At 37.9% G+C, this 14,971-nt stretch overlaps 1 protein-coding gene across 4 annotated transcripts in view; it reads right to left on the bottom strand.

Moving 5' to 3' along the window:
* Nucleotides 1-14,971, bottom strand: part of SH3GL3 (SH3 domain containing GRB2 like 3, endophilin A3) — a 132,643-nt gene that overhangs the window by 1,459 nt on the left and 116,213 nt on the right. For all 4 annotated transcript variants that reach the window (XM_043986446.1, XM_043986447.1, XM_043986449.1 and 1 more), the window contains 2 exons: nucleotides 7,555-7,658; nucleotides 5,522-5,637 (listed from right to left, as the gene is read on the bottom strand). In XM_043986446.1, coding sequence (XP_043842381.1) covers nucleotides 5,522-5,637; nucleotides 7,555-7,658 — 220 coding nt within the window. The remainder of the gene's footprint in view (nucleotides 1-5,521; nucleotides 5,638-7,554; nucleotides 7,659-14,971) is intronic.

Here is a 14,971-nt window from a genome sequence, read left to right as displayed (position 1 = left end):
GTATGGAAATAAAAAGTGTTCATTACAAAGTCAAATATTTTACTAAGTCAAAGGGAATGAACAAAATGTAGGCAGGTGTGAGCTAATACTACTTGCCATCTTTGTTTTTACCTCAGTGTGGGGCAAGATTTCCCTACAAACCCATGAGATCCTTCTGCCTACAGTCAATACCATGGTACAACCCAGAGCCAGCAAGGAGAGAGAACAAATGCCATCTGCCCCCTGCTCAGAGACCAACCCCACTCACTAGTGTCACTCTTGCTAACTCTGACCCCACTGCCTAGAGTTATATGCCTACTCTTTCTTGGCCCAAACTGATCTCCCAGGTCTTGAACCCTTGCCCACAGAGACTTGTATATCATAGTTTTCCCACTTTGCTGGGGTCCTAGCCTCTTCTATACTGTCCTGTTGCCACATCAGTCTAAGAGGAGAGCAGACGTGAAGATTCCATAACAAGCTTAATCTTGGACCAGCTATTAACATGAAAATCCTTCTAAAAGGAGTCAAAGTGGGAAGAATGATGCCCTAACTCAAAGGAAGAAAAGCTCCTGACACTGCTAATCTTCCCATATTAGAGGAGAAGCAGCTTAAAGCCTTGGCCTTTGTGTCAAGGTTACTGTGAACATGCTACTCATGAAACTATATGACATGGAGAATGGGGAGTATGTTCTCAGTAGGTGTCTGTGCAGTGCTATTCTATGGGATCTGAGTCAGAACACAGAGCACGGTTGGTGAAAGTCCTGGAAGCTCATCAGTGTATGCCCAGTCTAAGATCATGTCTCTTGTCAGTGTGAATACTGAGGGATTCATGTAAAGAATGGAAGTGTGGCTCATGGGAAACCATCCAGTAGTAAGCCCTGAAGTGGCACATGCCAGTGTCTGGGTATGACAGTGACAGGGCGTCCCTTGCATGTCTCTCAGCTGGGAACAGCCTGATGATCTGGTCTGAGCATAAAAGTGTATGGTGTGGAAGACTCGGGGCTAGATTCTGAGGGAGTACAGGATAAGGATGGATCAGTTCCTAGTCCTCATGGAGGGTATAGATCAGCTTTGGAGAGCACCATGAAGAGCCCCACAGATGAAATGTCTGATTGGCATAATCTCCAGTATTAAGTCCTCACTAAAGTAAGACTGTTTGGGGGCAGGGAAGAGATGCACAGAAGCCAAGTGTGAGCATAATGGATGTAAGGGTATATGTACTGATCGCTAGCTAGTGAATACAACAAGTGTATACCAATTATAAAATGATAGCTCTAAGGCCATCACATCACGGGATCATAGATATAGCACTGGAAAGGACCTCAGAGGAAATTGAGTCCAACCCCCTCGTTTTACAGAGGAGGAAGCTAAAGCCCAGAGAAAAACTAAGAACTTGCCTGAGGCAATGCAGGTAGTAAATGGCACAGGTGGGATTTAAACCCAGGCCCCTAGATCCTCATTTTAGAGTTTGTTCCAGGGTAGTGCACTGCTGCACAAATGGGGGCTTGTCTAGGCTACTTTGTAACACATCTTAAATATCACCAAATAACTCTTTATTGAGCTATGCATGTACCCAGCACTGTGCTAGCTACCAGAAACAATAAAGTTCAAGAAATTATCTTTTCCCACATAAAACACACCTAACAAAAACAGAAAGTATATATTTTATGAATGCATATTCACATATGTATAGTTTATATGTGTGTGTGTTATTAAGTGTTTATTTTATGAATTAACTCATTTAGGTAGTTCAATGGGCAACTAATTTCACTACTTAAAAATGGGGTAATAGGAAGGCAGGGAAATTAAGGGCCAAAAAATATTCACTAACATTGGGAAGCATCTCATTGCTACAGACACAGAATCTTCTAGTGCTAGAGTTGAAAATGACCTCAGATATCATCCAGGCCAACTCCCTAACTTTAGAGGGAGAGGCATTGAGGCAAAGGGGCCACACAGCTTGTTCACGGGAGGGAGGGACTGGAACGCAGAGTTCTCCACCTCTTAGTGCTACATTCTCTCCATCATACCATGCTACTTTCAGAAGCTCTACAAGACTGCCACCTATAAATATATATGGGAAAGACTTTTTTTCCAGCTGAAATAGTCTTTAACTAAATAGTTTATAGCAACTTAATCTTTTGAAATCTCTTTTTTCCTATAATTATTTTGCATACTAATTATGATTTGTTTGTAGTGCCTCTAAATATTCACTGTATTATTGGTTCTTTTTCTACCATATAAATCTTCTGAGAATCACAACTGGAAGAGAGCTTAGAGAACATTTAATCTAATCCCCTCATTTTACAGATGAAGAAATTGAGGTTGAGAAATACATAAAGTGGCAGAGCCAAGATTTGAATTCATGCATTGTGATTACAAGTTCTGTGTTCCTTTCACTCCACCACACTTAGAAAAGAGCCCAATGTTTATCCTCTCATATAGTAGGTTTGATTTACTAGTCATACTAGCCAATTTTTTCTAGTCTATTACTATAGAGTAAAGATATATGCTGGGAACCTTTCAAAACTTTGAGAATAAATGGATTAACAAAAAAAATCATTAATCCTATATTCAATAATACCTTAATTTGTAAAGGGTTTGACAGTTTTCAAAGCACTTTCCTACAGATCATCTTGAAACAACACCATATGGTAAGAGACAGGTAAAGAGATAAGGAAACAGATGCTCAGATAAATAAAGTGATTTGAACCTGAACCCAAGTTTTCTGATTTGATTCACTATTCTTTCCACTGCATCACAGAGACTATTTTTTAAACTTACAATTTGGGAAGTGAACATTAAAGAGTCTGAAAAGACCTACATATTTGTGGAATAAGGAAAGTGTAGCCCACAAGTTCTTAAGTTTTTTTCTTTTCTAAAGTCCTAGGTAGAAGAAGAAGAAGTAAACATAGGGCTTCTGGGCTCTCTCAGGAGAGGGCAAAAAGAACCATTACACCTTAATGGCTTTCCCTCCCCCTTTTCTCTTCCAGTTTGGCACAAAAATACTCCTGAATGCTGATGAGGCAAACATGACTGTAGGCTCTCAGAGTTTGGACAGTAGGTCATTTTTCCTAGCCAAGTCCTAACCTGGTCTTTTGCCTGCAATCCATCATTACAAGATGTGATTTCTCCATTTTTTTGTCGTGCTCTGTTCATTTTCATAATCGAACCAACACAGAGGCTTCATTTCAGTCTTGCTTACTCATATTATCAATGGTCCCATCTCACTATAATGATGGATTCATACTGCTTAATTGACCACATTCTTTTTTTCCTTAGAAAGAAGAAATGATGAGGAAAATGTTCTTGGAGTCCATTTCTGGCAGGGTCCCATCAGCTTCACTTTGAATTGTTAGTGAAATGCTTGACATTTTTTCTTTGCTTTATAAACATTCTGTGGAAATCATTCAGAATCCTAATGGAAAGTAATTTCCCATTAAAGTCGACTATAAAATGTCATTTTCATCTCAAACTGTTCCTGAGAAACAAACAGTACAGGCCCCCTTCAACCTCACACATTCCAGCCATGACCAATGGAGATGGATGTGAAATGTGCTGGTTTTTAAATGGTTGCCATTGCCAAGGGCAATCAATTCAGGAGGCAGTCTACTAAAGTCATAAGACAAACTGAGGTACAAAGGAGAAGGGCAGAAGATAACAGAATGATAGCAGATGATTCTGGCGGTTGGCCTCAGGCCCTCCTGAAAAGTAATCCTTTGCACAGTGAATATAGGTAATAAAAACAATGTCAATTGTGGTCTCTGTGAAGAAGCCTTTGCCAGCCCACTTCCGGTGCAATCTTTTTCTAACTGGGGCCATAAAGCAGAACAGGGCCTCCCCTCAACTCAGCAATTGAATGTTCTCTGAAAAAAATCTTATTTCCAACCACCTGAGGAAGGCCCCTTGGTATACATGAGTTACAACACATTAGACTAAACTTGTTTAGCAGTTTCCTGGAAAAAAGAGTTTTGCTTTTTAATGAGATAAATATGAAAAATCAGTAAATGATGGAGTACCAAGTTCCACTTTGTTCTGTGTGCATGCATTTGTGTGCACATGTGCATGTTGTACTTGCAATGAAGCTCAAGGGACTTTATGTCCTGGCCAAGCTCAGACAGCAGATCCTCCTAAACTGTCCCCTAACTTGATATTGTTTCCTAACCATTAGGATGTAGAAAGTTTTTACTGGTCTTTACTATTAAATGTCTTTACTATTAGAGTCTTTACAATTAGAATCTTTACTATTAGATGTCTTTCCTTTTTGTGAGGTGGGGGGAAGACTGGGTCTCCTGATCTTGCCAAGGCTGGATTGACATGGGAGCTTTGAGCTGTTCCATTTCTGACCTGGCCTAGGTTACCCCCTGCTCCTGGAGTACTCACCAAAATGGGTGCTGGACTTTGTGTGGAAATCCAAATGGCTTGGCCCACTGCAGCCCAGAACTCCTGTACTCAAGAAATACACCAGGTGGGGCAGCTAGGTGGCGCAGTGGATAGAGCACCGGCCCTGGATTCAGGAGGACCTGAGTTCAAATTCGGCCTCAGACACTTAACACTTAACTAGCTGTGTGACCCTAGGCAAGTCACTTAACCCCAATTGCCTCACCAAAAAAAAAAAAAAAGAAAGAAAGAAATACACCAGGTGCCTGTCTCTTTGGTAGCAAGGATTATGGGTATGCAAAGGTCCTTACTTCTTAAGCTCTATAAAAATTTTTAAATGTTTCTTCTCTTTCTATTTCTTTTCCCCTGCATCTCCATTCTTTCTCTACATTCTCTGTCCTGAGCTGCTGAGAACCCTGGCACTGAGAATGAAAAGGCTAGAATGAACCAAAATAAGGAACTGAGATAATTCACTGGTCTACAGCATAATCTATTTTGAGATATACTGCTATAGAGTATAGGACTCCTTCCCTTTGAAAGAGATAAGACTCAACCTTGGGCACACATGAATAGCTTTTCCTAGATTTTGAAATTCCCTATGACTTCTGAGCACTCAGAGATTAAACACTACTATCATAGTCTAGGCAAAATTTAAACAATACTCTTGTTTTTATGCCTGATTTTTTTTTTTAAGTGAGGCAATTGGGGTTAAGTGACTTGCCCAGGGTTACACAGTTAGTAAGTGTTAAGTGTCTGAGGCCAGATTTGAACTCAGGTATTCCTGATTCCAGGGCCGGTGCTCTATCCACTGTGCCACCTAGCTGCCCCTGTATGCCTGATTTTAAAAGCTGATATCTATTCTGCATCCAAAGGCCCCGGATCACTGTAAGCAAAGAATAAATACCTCCTGTTTCTAGTTTGTTAAAGTATATAATTATGTGTATATGTGTATGGTATGCATATAGTAGGTATATAATAGTATATAAAGTATATAATAACCTCTAAACTAGCACCATTAATGTGAAGAAATATGTAAATATTTTCTTTTGACATGAGATTTAGCCACCATATTAAGACTAACAGAATAAAACAAGCTTTGCCTAACAGTTATAGAATTTATTCCCTGGATTTAACCAAAAGGTAAGTATAATTGCATCCTTACCTGTTTTTACTGGAGAAGGGAATGGAATTTCTTTGCACACATTTCCAAATCTTAAAGTGTTGAATTCAGTTTCTGGCTTGTAATTATAATTACAGAAAGTAGTTGATATACGTATTCTGTAATACAATATTTTAAGGTATATAAAACGTATGATCATTGAAAACACAGGACCTTAAGAATATATTATTTCTATTCATAAATCATAGATTTCGATTGGGAGCTGGAAAAGATTGTGCAAATTTATTCTGAAAACCCACCAAAATATTATCCTCTGATGATCAGTGATAGCTGAACTGATGGTATTCACATAAATTAAATTCCAAAGCTTGCTCTTTCTACTGTTTAGCTGAACTCATTTAGGGCATAACAGTCTTTAAGAATGAATGTCTCCTGAATAGGAAAACTACTACAAGTTAACAGGAACTATATGTCACTCAAAGATACTTTCTAATTTAGTTAACAATTAAAATATCAATGTTTGTACTGTGTGATACAATACTAAATAAAGATTCTCTCAAAGTTATTAATAATAATCCTTTGAAGAGTTCCTTCCTAAAAATTATATTGTGTTTATACTATGTATATGTATGCACATAAACACACACACAACCATTCTATGTATGTGTATGCATTTATATTATATATGCATATTGTGTCTATGAGTGAGAGATTTTAGTAAATAGTAGGTATTTGATACATTCCCATTATAAGACTCATCAGTAGTTTCCTATTATCTAACATGGTCCAAAAATGAAGGGCTGTAGTTAATAAAGACTTGATTAAATCGAGAATCACAACATATATTTTACACAGATCACTAATTTTCAAATAATCAAAACATATTTAATACTACACCAAACATAATTTAATCTTTGGTGGATGATTCTGATGGAACTTCAGAACCTGAAAGGGGCCCAGAGTCATCTTCATAAACATATATTATTACTCTATTGGCAAAAATAAGGCATATCTTTCTAGTTTCTCTGGAGTTCAAACTACTTTCCAAATATCATCTCAGTCTTCTTATCATTTTCCAGAAAAGGATAGAGAAGGTATTTCCCATTCTTTAGACTTGGTAACTAAATCCTAAGAGGTTAAATGACTTGATTAAGATCATTTTGCAAATCAGCAACTATGTTAGGAATAGAACCAAGGTACCTCAAATCCAGAGTGGACAGAGTAAACAATTTGTGTTTGTCAGACACTTAAGTGATGAAATAACTTTAATCACAAAAGGAAAAGAAGAAAAGGTGGGAGGAGGTTTGCTTTAGATCCCTTTCCTCAGTCTTTCTAGCAACGGGTACATTCCTCAGTCCACTCAACCAAGAGAGCTAACTAAATAAAATTCAGAACCAACATGGGAATGTTAAATGAGATAATGTATGTAAAACCACATATTCAACTATATCTGTGCCAGAATTTATGAGAACATAAGCCCTTTGCTAGTAAGGACTGTTTCATTTTTCTATGTTAATTGCCGAGCATAGTGCTTGGCACACAATGTTGAATAAATACTTATTGACTGATTGCTATCATCATCAATTATTACATCCTGGTAATAACCACATGTCTGGAACTCATGGAATACAGGGGAATATTTAAGAAAGAACAAAAATTACAAACAAATAAAAAAGCAATGAAAAGATAAGTGGTGGGTTTAAAAAGTAGACTAGCCTACTATCATAGAGGACATATGCAAGAAGAATAAAAGACATCAGTGACATTCTGTATAACTAGAAAGGGCCCGGTCAAGTAATAAGGATGAGAGACAACAAATGGACAACTTGTACCCTCAAGGCAGAGAAGCAACAAGTGGAAGGGTTCTGGTACATGGGGCAGATCCTCTCATAAAGGTTTATAGTAAAATATGGACAAGAATTAAGTGGGGGGAGGAGGAATGGGGCGATCATTATCTGCTTTGGTGGAGGGGGGAACCCCATCTATAAGAATACATATTTCTCAATAACAAAATACTGGGGAGAAAAGTGGTAGATCTGAGACTTTAGGTTTTTAACTAATTGGTCAGCTCTTACCGGTGTTGTAACTTCCTGTGCAGCTCCTGCAAAATTTCAGCAGACTGTTTGTGATAGGCTAGCACGGCTTCTACAAATGCTAGCAACTGGCTAACTTGCTCTATCTGCAGCAGAAGAGAAGAATTATCTCATGGGGTCTTATGGTATAAAATCTTTAGAGACAAGAACAGAAAATGATCAGATTAGCAGTAAGGACAATGATTTGTAAAGAAAATCCATCAGGCAATCAGCATGATTCAGGCACACCTTACTTCATCCTGCAACCCTAAATATTTGTCTAGGTTATAGTACCTTACAATTCTTGGTTACTTTGTAAGTAGATATTCAAGTTCACTCATGATTTGTGAATTTAATTTAATAGTAAACCCAAGAAAATGCCTGTTTTTCAAATTAGAGGACATTTTCAGGAGATTTCTAATCTATAAACCTCATGGACATAACTGCATGAAAAGGCATTCCAGTTTACAAATGCTGTTTAAATTTGCTAAAGAAGATGTGAGCTATAAGTCTCTCTACAGGTAGTTAATGTCTAAGCAGAGGCAGCAACAAAATATATTAGCCTATCTTCAGAGAGGGAAAGGCAAATATGAAATATTATGTGACCAAAGAAAGAAATTCATTGCCATCCCATCCACATGGTCCCTAGGACACAGAGATGACGTATTTTTCCTGATACAACTAAATGAAAGGAACAGAATTTAAAGGTCCCAACTTCTCTCCATTTTCAAGAGTCAGTACACTCATTGCACTGGCTGGGATACTCTAGACCACCCATTTTGTCAATACTAATATAAATGGCAAGTAATCTTGTCATATAACCAACAACTGAAAAAAACTAGAAATGATATGACTGGAAAAGATAACACTTAGGAAGGGCATTTAAGTTGTCTTCAAATATTTAAATGGTTGTCATGAATAAGAGGAAATGGACTTGTTTCAAATTTCTTTAGAAGGCAGAACTAGAATCAATAGATGGTGCTAGTACATTGAGGGAGGTTTGATTTTTAGGTAAGAACTTCTTAACTATAATAATCCCAAAACGGGTCAGGTAAGCAATGAAGTACTTAATAAGCCTGATTAAGTGATGAATATCTATCTCATTGCTAGGAATTTTCTTTTTTTTTTTCTTTTCAGGGCAATGAGGGTTAAGTGACTTGCCCAGGGTCACACAGCTAGTAAGTATCAAGTGTCTGAGGCTAGATTTGAACTCAGGTCCTCCTGAATCCAGGGCCAGTGCTTTATCCACTGCACCACCTAGCTGCCCTCCTGCTAGGAATTTTCAAGTAGAGGCTGGATAACCATTTATTATGGATTCTGTAAAAGATATTCATTTCCACACTGAAAGAGAAAGAAGGCTAAAGGACTGCTAATCTCTCTTCCAATTCAAAGATTTTATGCCAATAATAATGCCCTAATTTCACAACATTCCAAAGTTGTAATATCTGCTAGCCCTAGGGGTCTTAATCCTTCTAGCTTCCCACTGTTCTTTAGACACAAGCAAGCATACTGGGGAAAATGTTACTAATGATTTGTAAACCAGGTGACCTATAAAAGATTACATCATAGATTTAGAGGTAAGGGAAGATAATGAATAAACAATGGATTAGAATTAGGCCTTGGTAGCTAGTCTAGGTTTAGTCAGGATAAGCCTTTTCTTAGTTATATCCCTAACGCTAGGTGCTTCTATTTATTCATCCCTGATATTTTAGTCTTTCCTACTGGACCCTTTCCTCCCTACTCTTTTAAGGTCCTTTTCTCCTCCACCTACTTTTGAAATCTCCCACTTCATAAAAGACAAGTAGGTATCAAAGCCATCAGTCTGGCAGGGGAGCGTCTATTAAAAAACTACTCACAACCATGAGGGGAAATCCTATTCTTTATTTCGTCAAATTATACCCTACCCACAAGAGTTTCGTTTCAAGTCTTTAGGAGAATTCTAGCATCTCCAATCCTTGGAGAAACCAGAGTATGCTACCACAACTTATCTCCTGTGAGTCAGGAGAAGGAGAATGTGATTTCTGCTTCTGCTACTAATTAGCTGTGTAACTGTGAAACAAATAACTTCATTTGCTCTGGAGCTGACTTTCCTCATTTGTAAAATGAAGGAGTGGGATACGATGTACATTCTAGCTCAAACATTCCAAGATTCATCATAATTTCTCCTATCATTATACAGCAATCTTCCCCTTCAAATCCTACACAGTCTAAATCCTTCCTGTTTCATTCTTCTCTCTAGGCTTTTTAAAACTGAAAAATAGATACACAGAGGTATATGTGTATACAATATATAGGTATGTGCTTATATATGTGTGTGTACATAATGTATCTATTCTTTCATACATTCTCAGCACTTTGTTGTCCTGTCAGTTCTGTATTTCTTTGGTCAATTAATCCTCCATCCTGTTGCATTTTCTGCTAAAAGTTTTTCTTTGGTTGCCTATACTTTAATTTTCCTTTCCCCTTTCTGCTATTAGCAATCATGAACTCTACAATTACATTACCAATAGTTCCTAAGTTTGGGGATTCAATATGCATGAAAGATAGTAATTAATTTCATGAATGTCAATATTTGTTCAGAAAATGTAAAACTAAACAATATGTTATAGTTACTTTAAAAAAACAGTAAAAATTGTCCAACTAGCTAAGGTTCAAGTTTCTAGAAACCTTAAAAAGAACACACAATGTGGCCTCCCAACCCACAAGGTGTGCAGAATTTCTTGGTCTTCAGAATTGAGCCTCTATATGTCTTCCCAATTCCAAATATTTGAATTATAAGATGCTCCTGATATGTTCATTTCTATAAATATATTTTGAGAAACTTTTGCTCTATTGCCCTGAGATATAGACAGAAAAACTTACTATATGGTTCTCTATACGCTGTTGTTATCATAAAACTACATTTATGTCAAAGGATATGAACAGGCAATTTTCAGAAGAAGTAATGAAAGTTAAAAAAAAAAGAAATCAAAGTTATCTAGTTATATGGAAATAATGCTCTAAATCACTACTGATTAGAGAAATGCAAATTAAAACAACTCTGAAATACCACCTCATACCTATCAAATTGGCTAATGTGCCAGAAAAGGAAAATGATAAATGTTGGAGGGGATGTGGAAAAATTGGAACACTAATTCACTCTTCTTGTAATTGTGAACTAATCCAACCATTCTGGAGAACAATCTGGAAATAGGCCCAAAAGACTATAAAATTGTATATACCCTTTGACCCAGCAATACCACTAATAGGTCTGTATCCCAAAGAGTTTTTTTTAAAAGGAAAAGGACTTATATATATAAAATATTTGTAGCCGCTTTTTTTTTGGTAGCAACAAATTGGAAATTGAGGGGATGTCCATCAGGTAGGGAATAGCTGAACAAGTTGTTGTATATGATTGTGATGGAATACTATTATGCTATAAGAAATGACAAAAAACCTGGGAAGACTAACATGAATTGATATAAAGTCAAATGAGCAGAATGAGAACTTTGTACACAGTAACAGCAATATTATACAATGATCAGCTGTGTGTGACTTAGCTATTCTCAGCAATACAATGATCCAAGACAACTCTAAAGGACTTATGAAAAATGCTATCCACCTCCAGTGAAAGATCTAATGGCATCTGAATGGAGATTGAAGCATACTTTTTAAACTTTTGTTATTTTTCTGGGGGATTTTTAAAAGTCTATTTTCTTTCACAACACGACTAATATGGAAAAATGTCTTGCAAGTTGCTTGCCTTCTCAATGGGGTGGGAGGAAAGAAGTGGAGGGAGGACATGAATTTGGAACTCAAAAATTTTTTAAATGAATGTTAAAATTTGCTTTTACATGTAATTGGAAAAAATGAAATATAGAAGGTTTTTTTAAAAGGGAAATGGGGTGAAATCCCACATGAAAGAAACAAGAAAGGGCTTATGGAGTGGGGGGAGAGATGGGAGAGGAGCAGGGAAATGAATGAGCTTTACACTCATCAGAATTGGCTCAAAGACCTTAATCTCATCACAGTTGGCTCAAGGAGGGATTAACATACACACGGAATTGGATGGAGTAATGTATCTAACCCTGCAGGAAAGTAGGAGGGGAAGGGGATACAGAGGGAGGGGTGAAAGAAGGGAGGGCAGATTGGGGAAGGGGGCAGTCAGAAGCAAATCCCTTTTGAGAAGGGATAGGATAAAAGAAGATAGATAATAGGGTAAATATCATAGGGAAAGGAATAGGATGGAGGAAAACAGTTAACAACAGTAATTGTGAAAAAGAAAAAAGGAAAAAAAATGTACTAAAATATTTATAGCAACTCTTTGTGGCAGCTAAGAATTGGAAATCAAAGGAATGCCCATCAATTCTGGAATGACTAAACAAGTCATGGTATATGATTGTAATGGAATATTATTGTGGTATAAGAAATGACAAGGAGGATGATTTCAGAAAAACCTGGAAAGACCCATATGAACTGATGTATAGTGAAATGAGCAGAACCAGGAGAACATTGTACACAGTGACAGCATTATTGTTCTATGAGCAATTGTGAATGACTTAACTACTCTCAGCAATAAAATGATGCAAGACAATCCTAAAGGACTAATGATGAAGCATACTATCTACCTCCAGAGAAAAAACTGATGTTGATTGAGCACAGACTGAAGCTTGCTGTTGTGTGCTTTTTTGTTTACTTGAGTCTTTTTGTATAAAATTACTATTATGGTAATGCTTTATATTACCAAAACTGGTTGCTTGCTGCTTCAAGGAGAGGGGAGGGGAGGGAGGGAGGAAATGAGAGAGGGATAGAATTTGGAACTCAAAACTTTAAATAAATAAATAAATAAAAATAAATACATTTGTGCCCTTAGGTAAACTCTAATTTTATGACTATCCATTTAATCCACTTCAATATCCATTTCATTTTTGTTATCCATTAACAATTTAATATCTATTTTTAAATGTAATGTAATTTTCAAGGAAAAGGAGAAATATCAGTTGGCTATGGCCAAATTATATTCTCTGAAAACAGTGTGAAAAGACACCAGTTATCTACAAAGAAACTGTAGTCCTCTGGTAAGATATCAGATACTAGCTTGTAGCCAACTATTAAATTAAGATTCTGTCCTTGTGAAAGAGGCAGCATGGCATAGTTAATAAAATATTAGCTTCGGGTCAGTATGACCCAATTTCAGGTCCGTCCTCCTTCCACACATCTAGCTGTGTTACACTGGATAAGCGATAACCTTTAAACATCTTAGGCAACTTTCTAAGACTAGAAGTATGAGGTGTTAATATAAATCAGCAGAAGGAGTTTCCTAACCAGAGTTTCCTCTATCAGTAAACTCACAAGTGAAGACCGTAGGTGACTCACAAAAATTGCTTTGGAAAGGAAATGAATCCCACTTAACCACCTGAAACAATTCACTTTGTACTTTATGCTGCTTGCACTTCCATTATTTTATGAGATCCTCACAGCATCCCTATGAAGCAGAGACCATTTTACAGATGAGGAAACTGAAACAGAAGCAACTTGCCCAGAGGACTACACAAAGAGTTCTTGGCAAAAATGGAAGTAGAACTCAGGTTCACTATTCCTTCCAACAAACTGAAAGAACCCAGCATTGGAAGTAAGGTATTGTCTCTACTGAAGGAAAAAAATCAGGTTTCCTTGGAAACCTGAAAATTCTAGGTGGTTTCTTGAGATTTGTAGAGCTTGGGGTCTCACTATCCCTCAATTTCTCTGGCTCTTCCCAATGTCATGATCCCAAGTTTCCTGGTGAAGTAGTTGGGCTGAATTCTTTCAGGAAGGGAATATATGTGGTAGAGTAACATGCCTGAAAAATACTAGCTTCCTCTAGGACAAATGTAGTTGTGGAAGTAGAGTCAAATTTCTGCTTTAAAAAACCGTGAAGGGTCTTTGCTTCTCAATTATAAATGTAATCGCGGAATGCCCACCTTCCTCCAACAATAGTCTGCTTTTCAATGACAGAGATAAGACCCATGGCTGCATGGGTTTAAGGAGATTAGCCAGTCTTGGCAGTGTAATCTCAAATGGCATCAATAGCCAGCAAGCCTCAAACACCGTGTTATCACTAGGGTCTCTGATGCATTAAAATGTTAAAATGCCCCTTTTATGTTGTCTATCATTGTCCACGCATTAGAATATCTCCTTTTTGTGTCTCCAAAGCCCCCAGTACTTATTTTTTATCAATCGAAGTTCTAGTATCCTTATAGTAGAAACTGAAAGGTCTTTCTTCCTACACTTAGTGTTTAGAGGGCAAGTACTGGAAAGACAACTTTTCTGGTTCTATTTTTAATGAAGCCATGCTCACTGGTTGATAAACTGTATTTGAAAAGTACAGAGTGTATCATCTCATAGAAGAAATGTTTGTAGGTAACAGAGAGATGACAGGCATTTCTCATAAGGTCTACCAATACCAAGTGACAAGAACCAGTTCATATTTTGGGGGGTTGAAAGGGGCAAAACAAAATGACACAAAGGCAATATCCATCCATAACCCAATAAAGATTTTCCTCCAAGACCTCCCCAGTCTAAGGTGCTCTAAAATGGATAGTTGTAGAAAAGAAAAACAGGACCAAAGAGAACAAAGAAGTAGAGTAGGATGGGATAGGTGCTACCATGGGATTGGGGAAGCCTGGAGATCATGTTGCTAATCTGATCTTCCAATAAGAAGAAAGGCTTACTTAGAAAGCTCTCTCTTTAGGATATACTAGGATAAAGAAGAAAGGGAGAGAAGGTTCATATGCCTCCAACCTTTATTAAGAAATCACCTTTCGGAGGGTAGAGTCAAGATGGTGGACGAAAGGTAGTGACTTGCCTGAGCTCTCCCCAGGACTCCTCCAAATACCTTCAAATAATGTCATGAGACAATTCCTGAAGTAGCAGAACCCAGAAAAGGAGAGAGTGATGGGCAGCTAGGTGGTGCAGTGGATAGAGCACCGGCCCTGGAGTCAGGAGTACCTGAGTTCAAATCTGGCCTCAGACACTTAACACATACTTACTAGCTGTGTGACCCTGGGCAAGTCACTTAACCCCAATTGCCTCACTTAAAAAAAAAAAAAAAAAGGAGAGGGTGAAATAATTTTCTAGCCAAAGATAACTTAGAAGGTCAGCAGGAAAAGTCTATTGTACCAGGTGGAGTGGAGCACAGCCCAGCACAGACCCAACCCCAACCCTAGCAAACCAGGCCTTAGGAGCCTCTGAATCAGCTGCAGAAGCAGCTGCTTCTGGAAATCAAACCATGGACAGTGAGCGAGTCAAGTAGTTGGCCAGGGGGAGATTACAGGGTTCTCTTTGCTGGTGCTGAGGCAGGACTCCATTGTTTTGCTGGTGCTTGGATCCAGGTCATAGTCTTGGATGGTGGTCCCAGGTGGGGGAGGAGCACAAGCATACAAGAGCTTACAGCCACAGTGGA

This window comes from Dromiciops gliroides, chromosome 2, assembly GCF_019393635.1.
Source record: "Dromiciops gliroides isolate mDroGli1 chromosome 2, mDroGli1.pri, whole genome shotgun sequence".
Lineage (NCBI taxonomy): Eukaryota > Metazoa > Chordata > Mammalia > Microbiotheria > Microbiotheriidae > Dromiciops > Dromiciops gliroides.
Note: the sequence above shows the minus strand (reverse complement) of the source record. Positions and strands in the feature narration are given on the sequence as shown.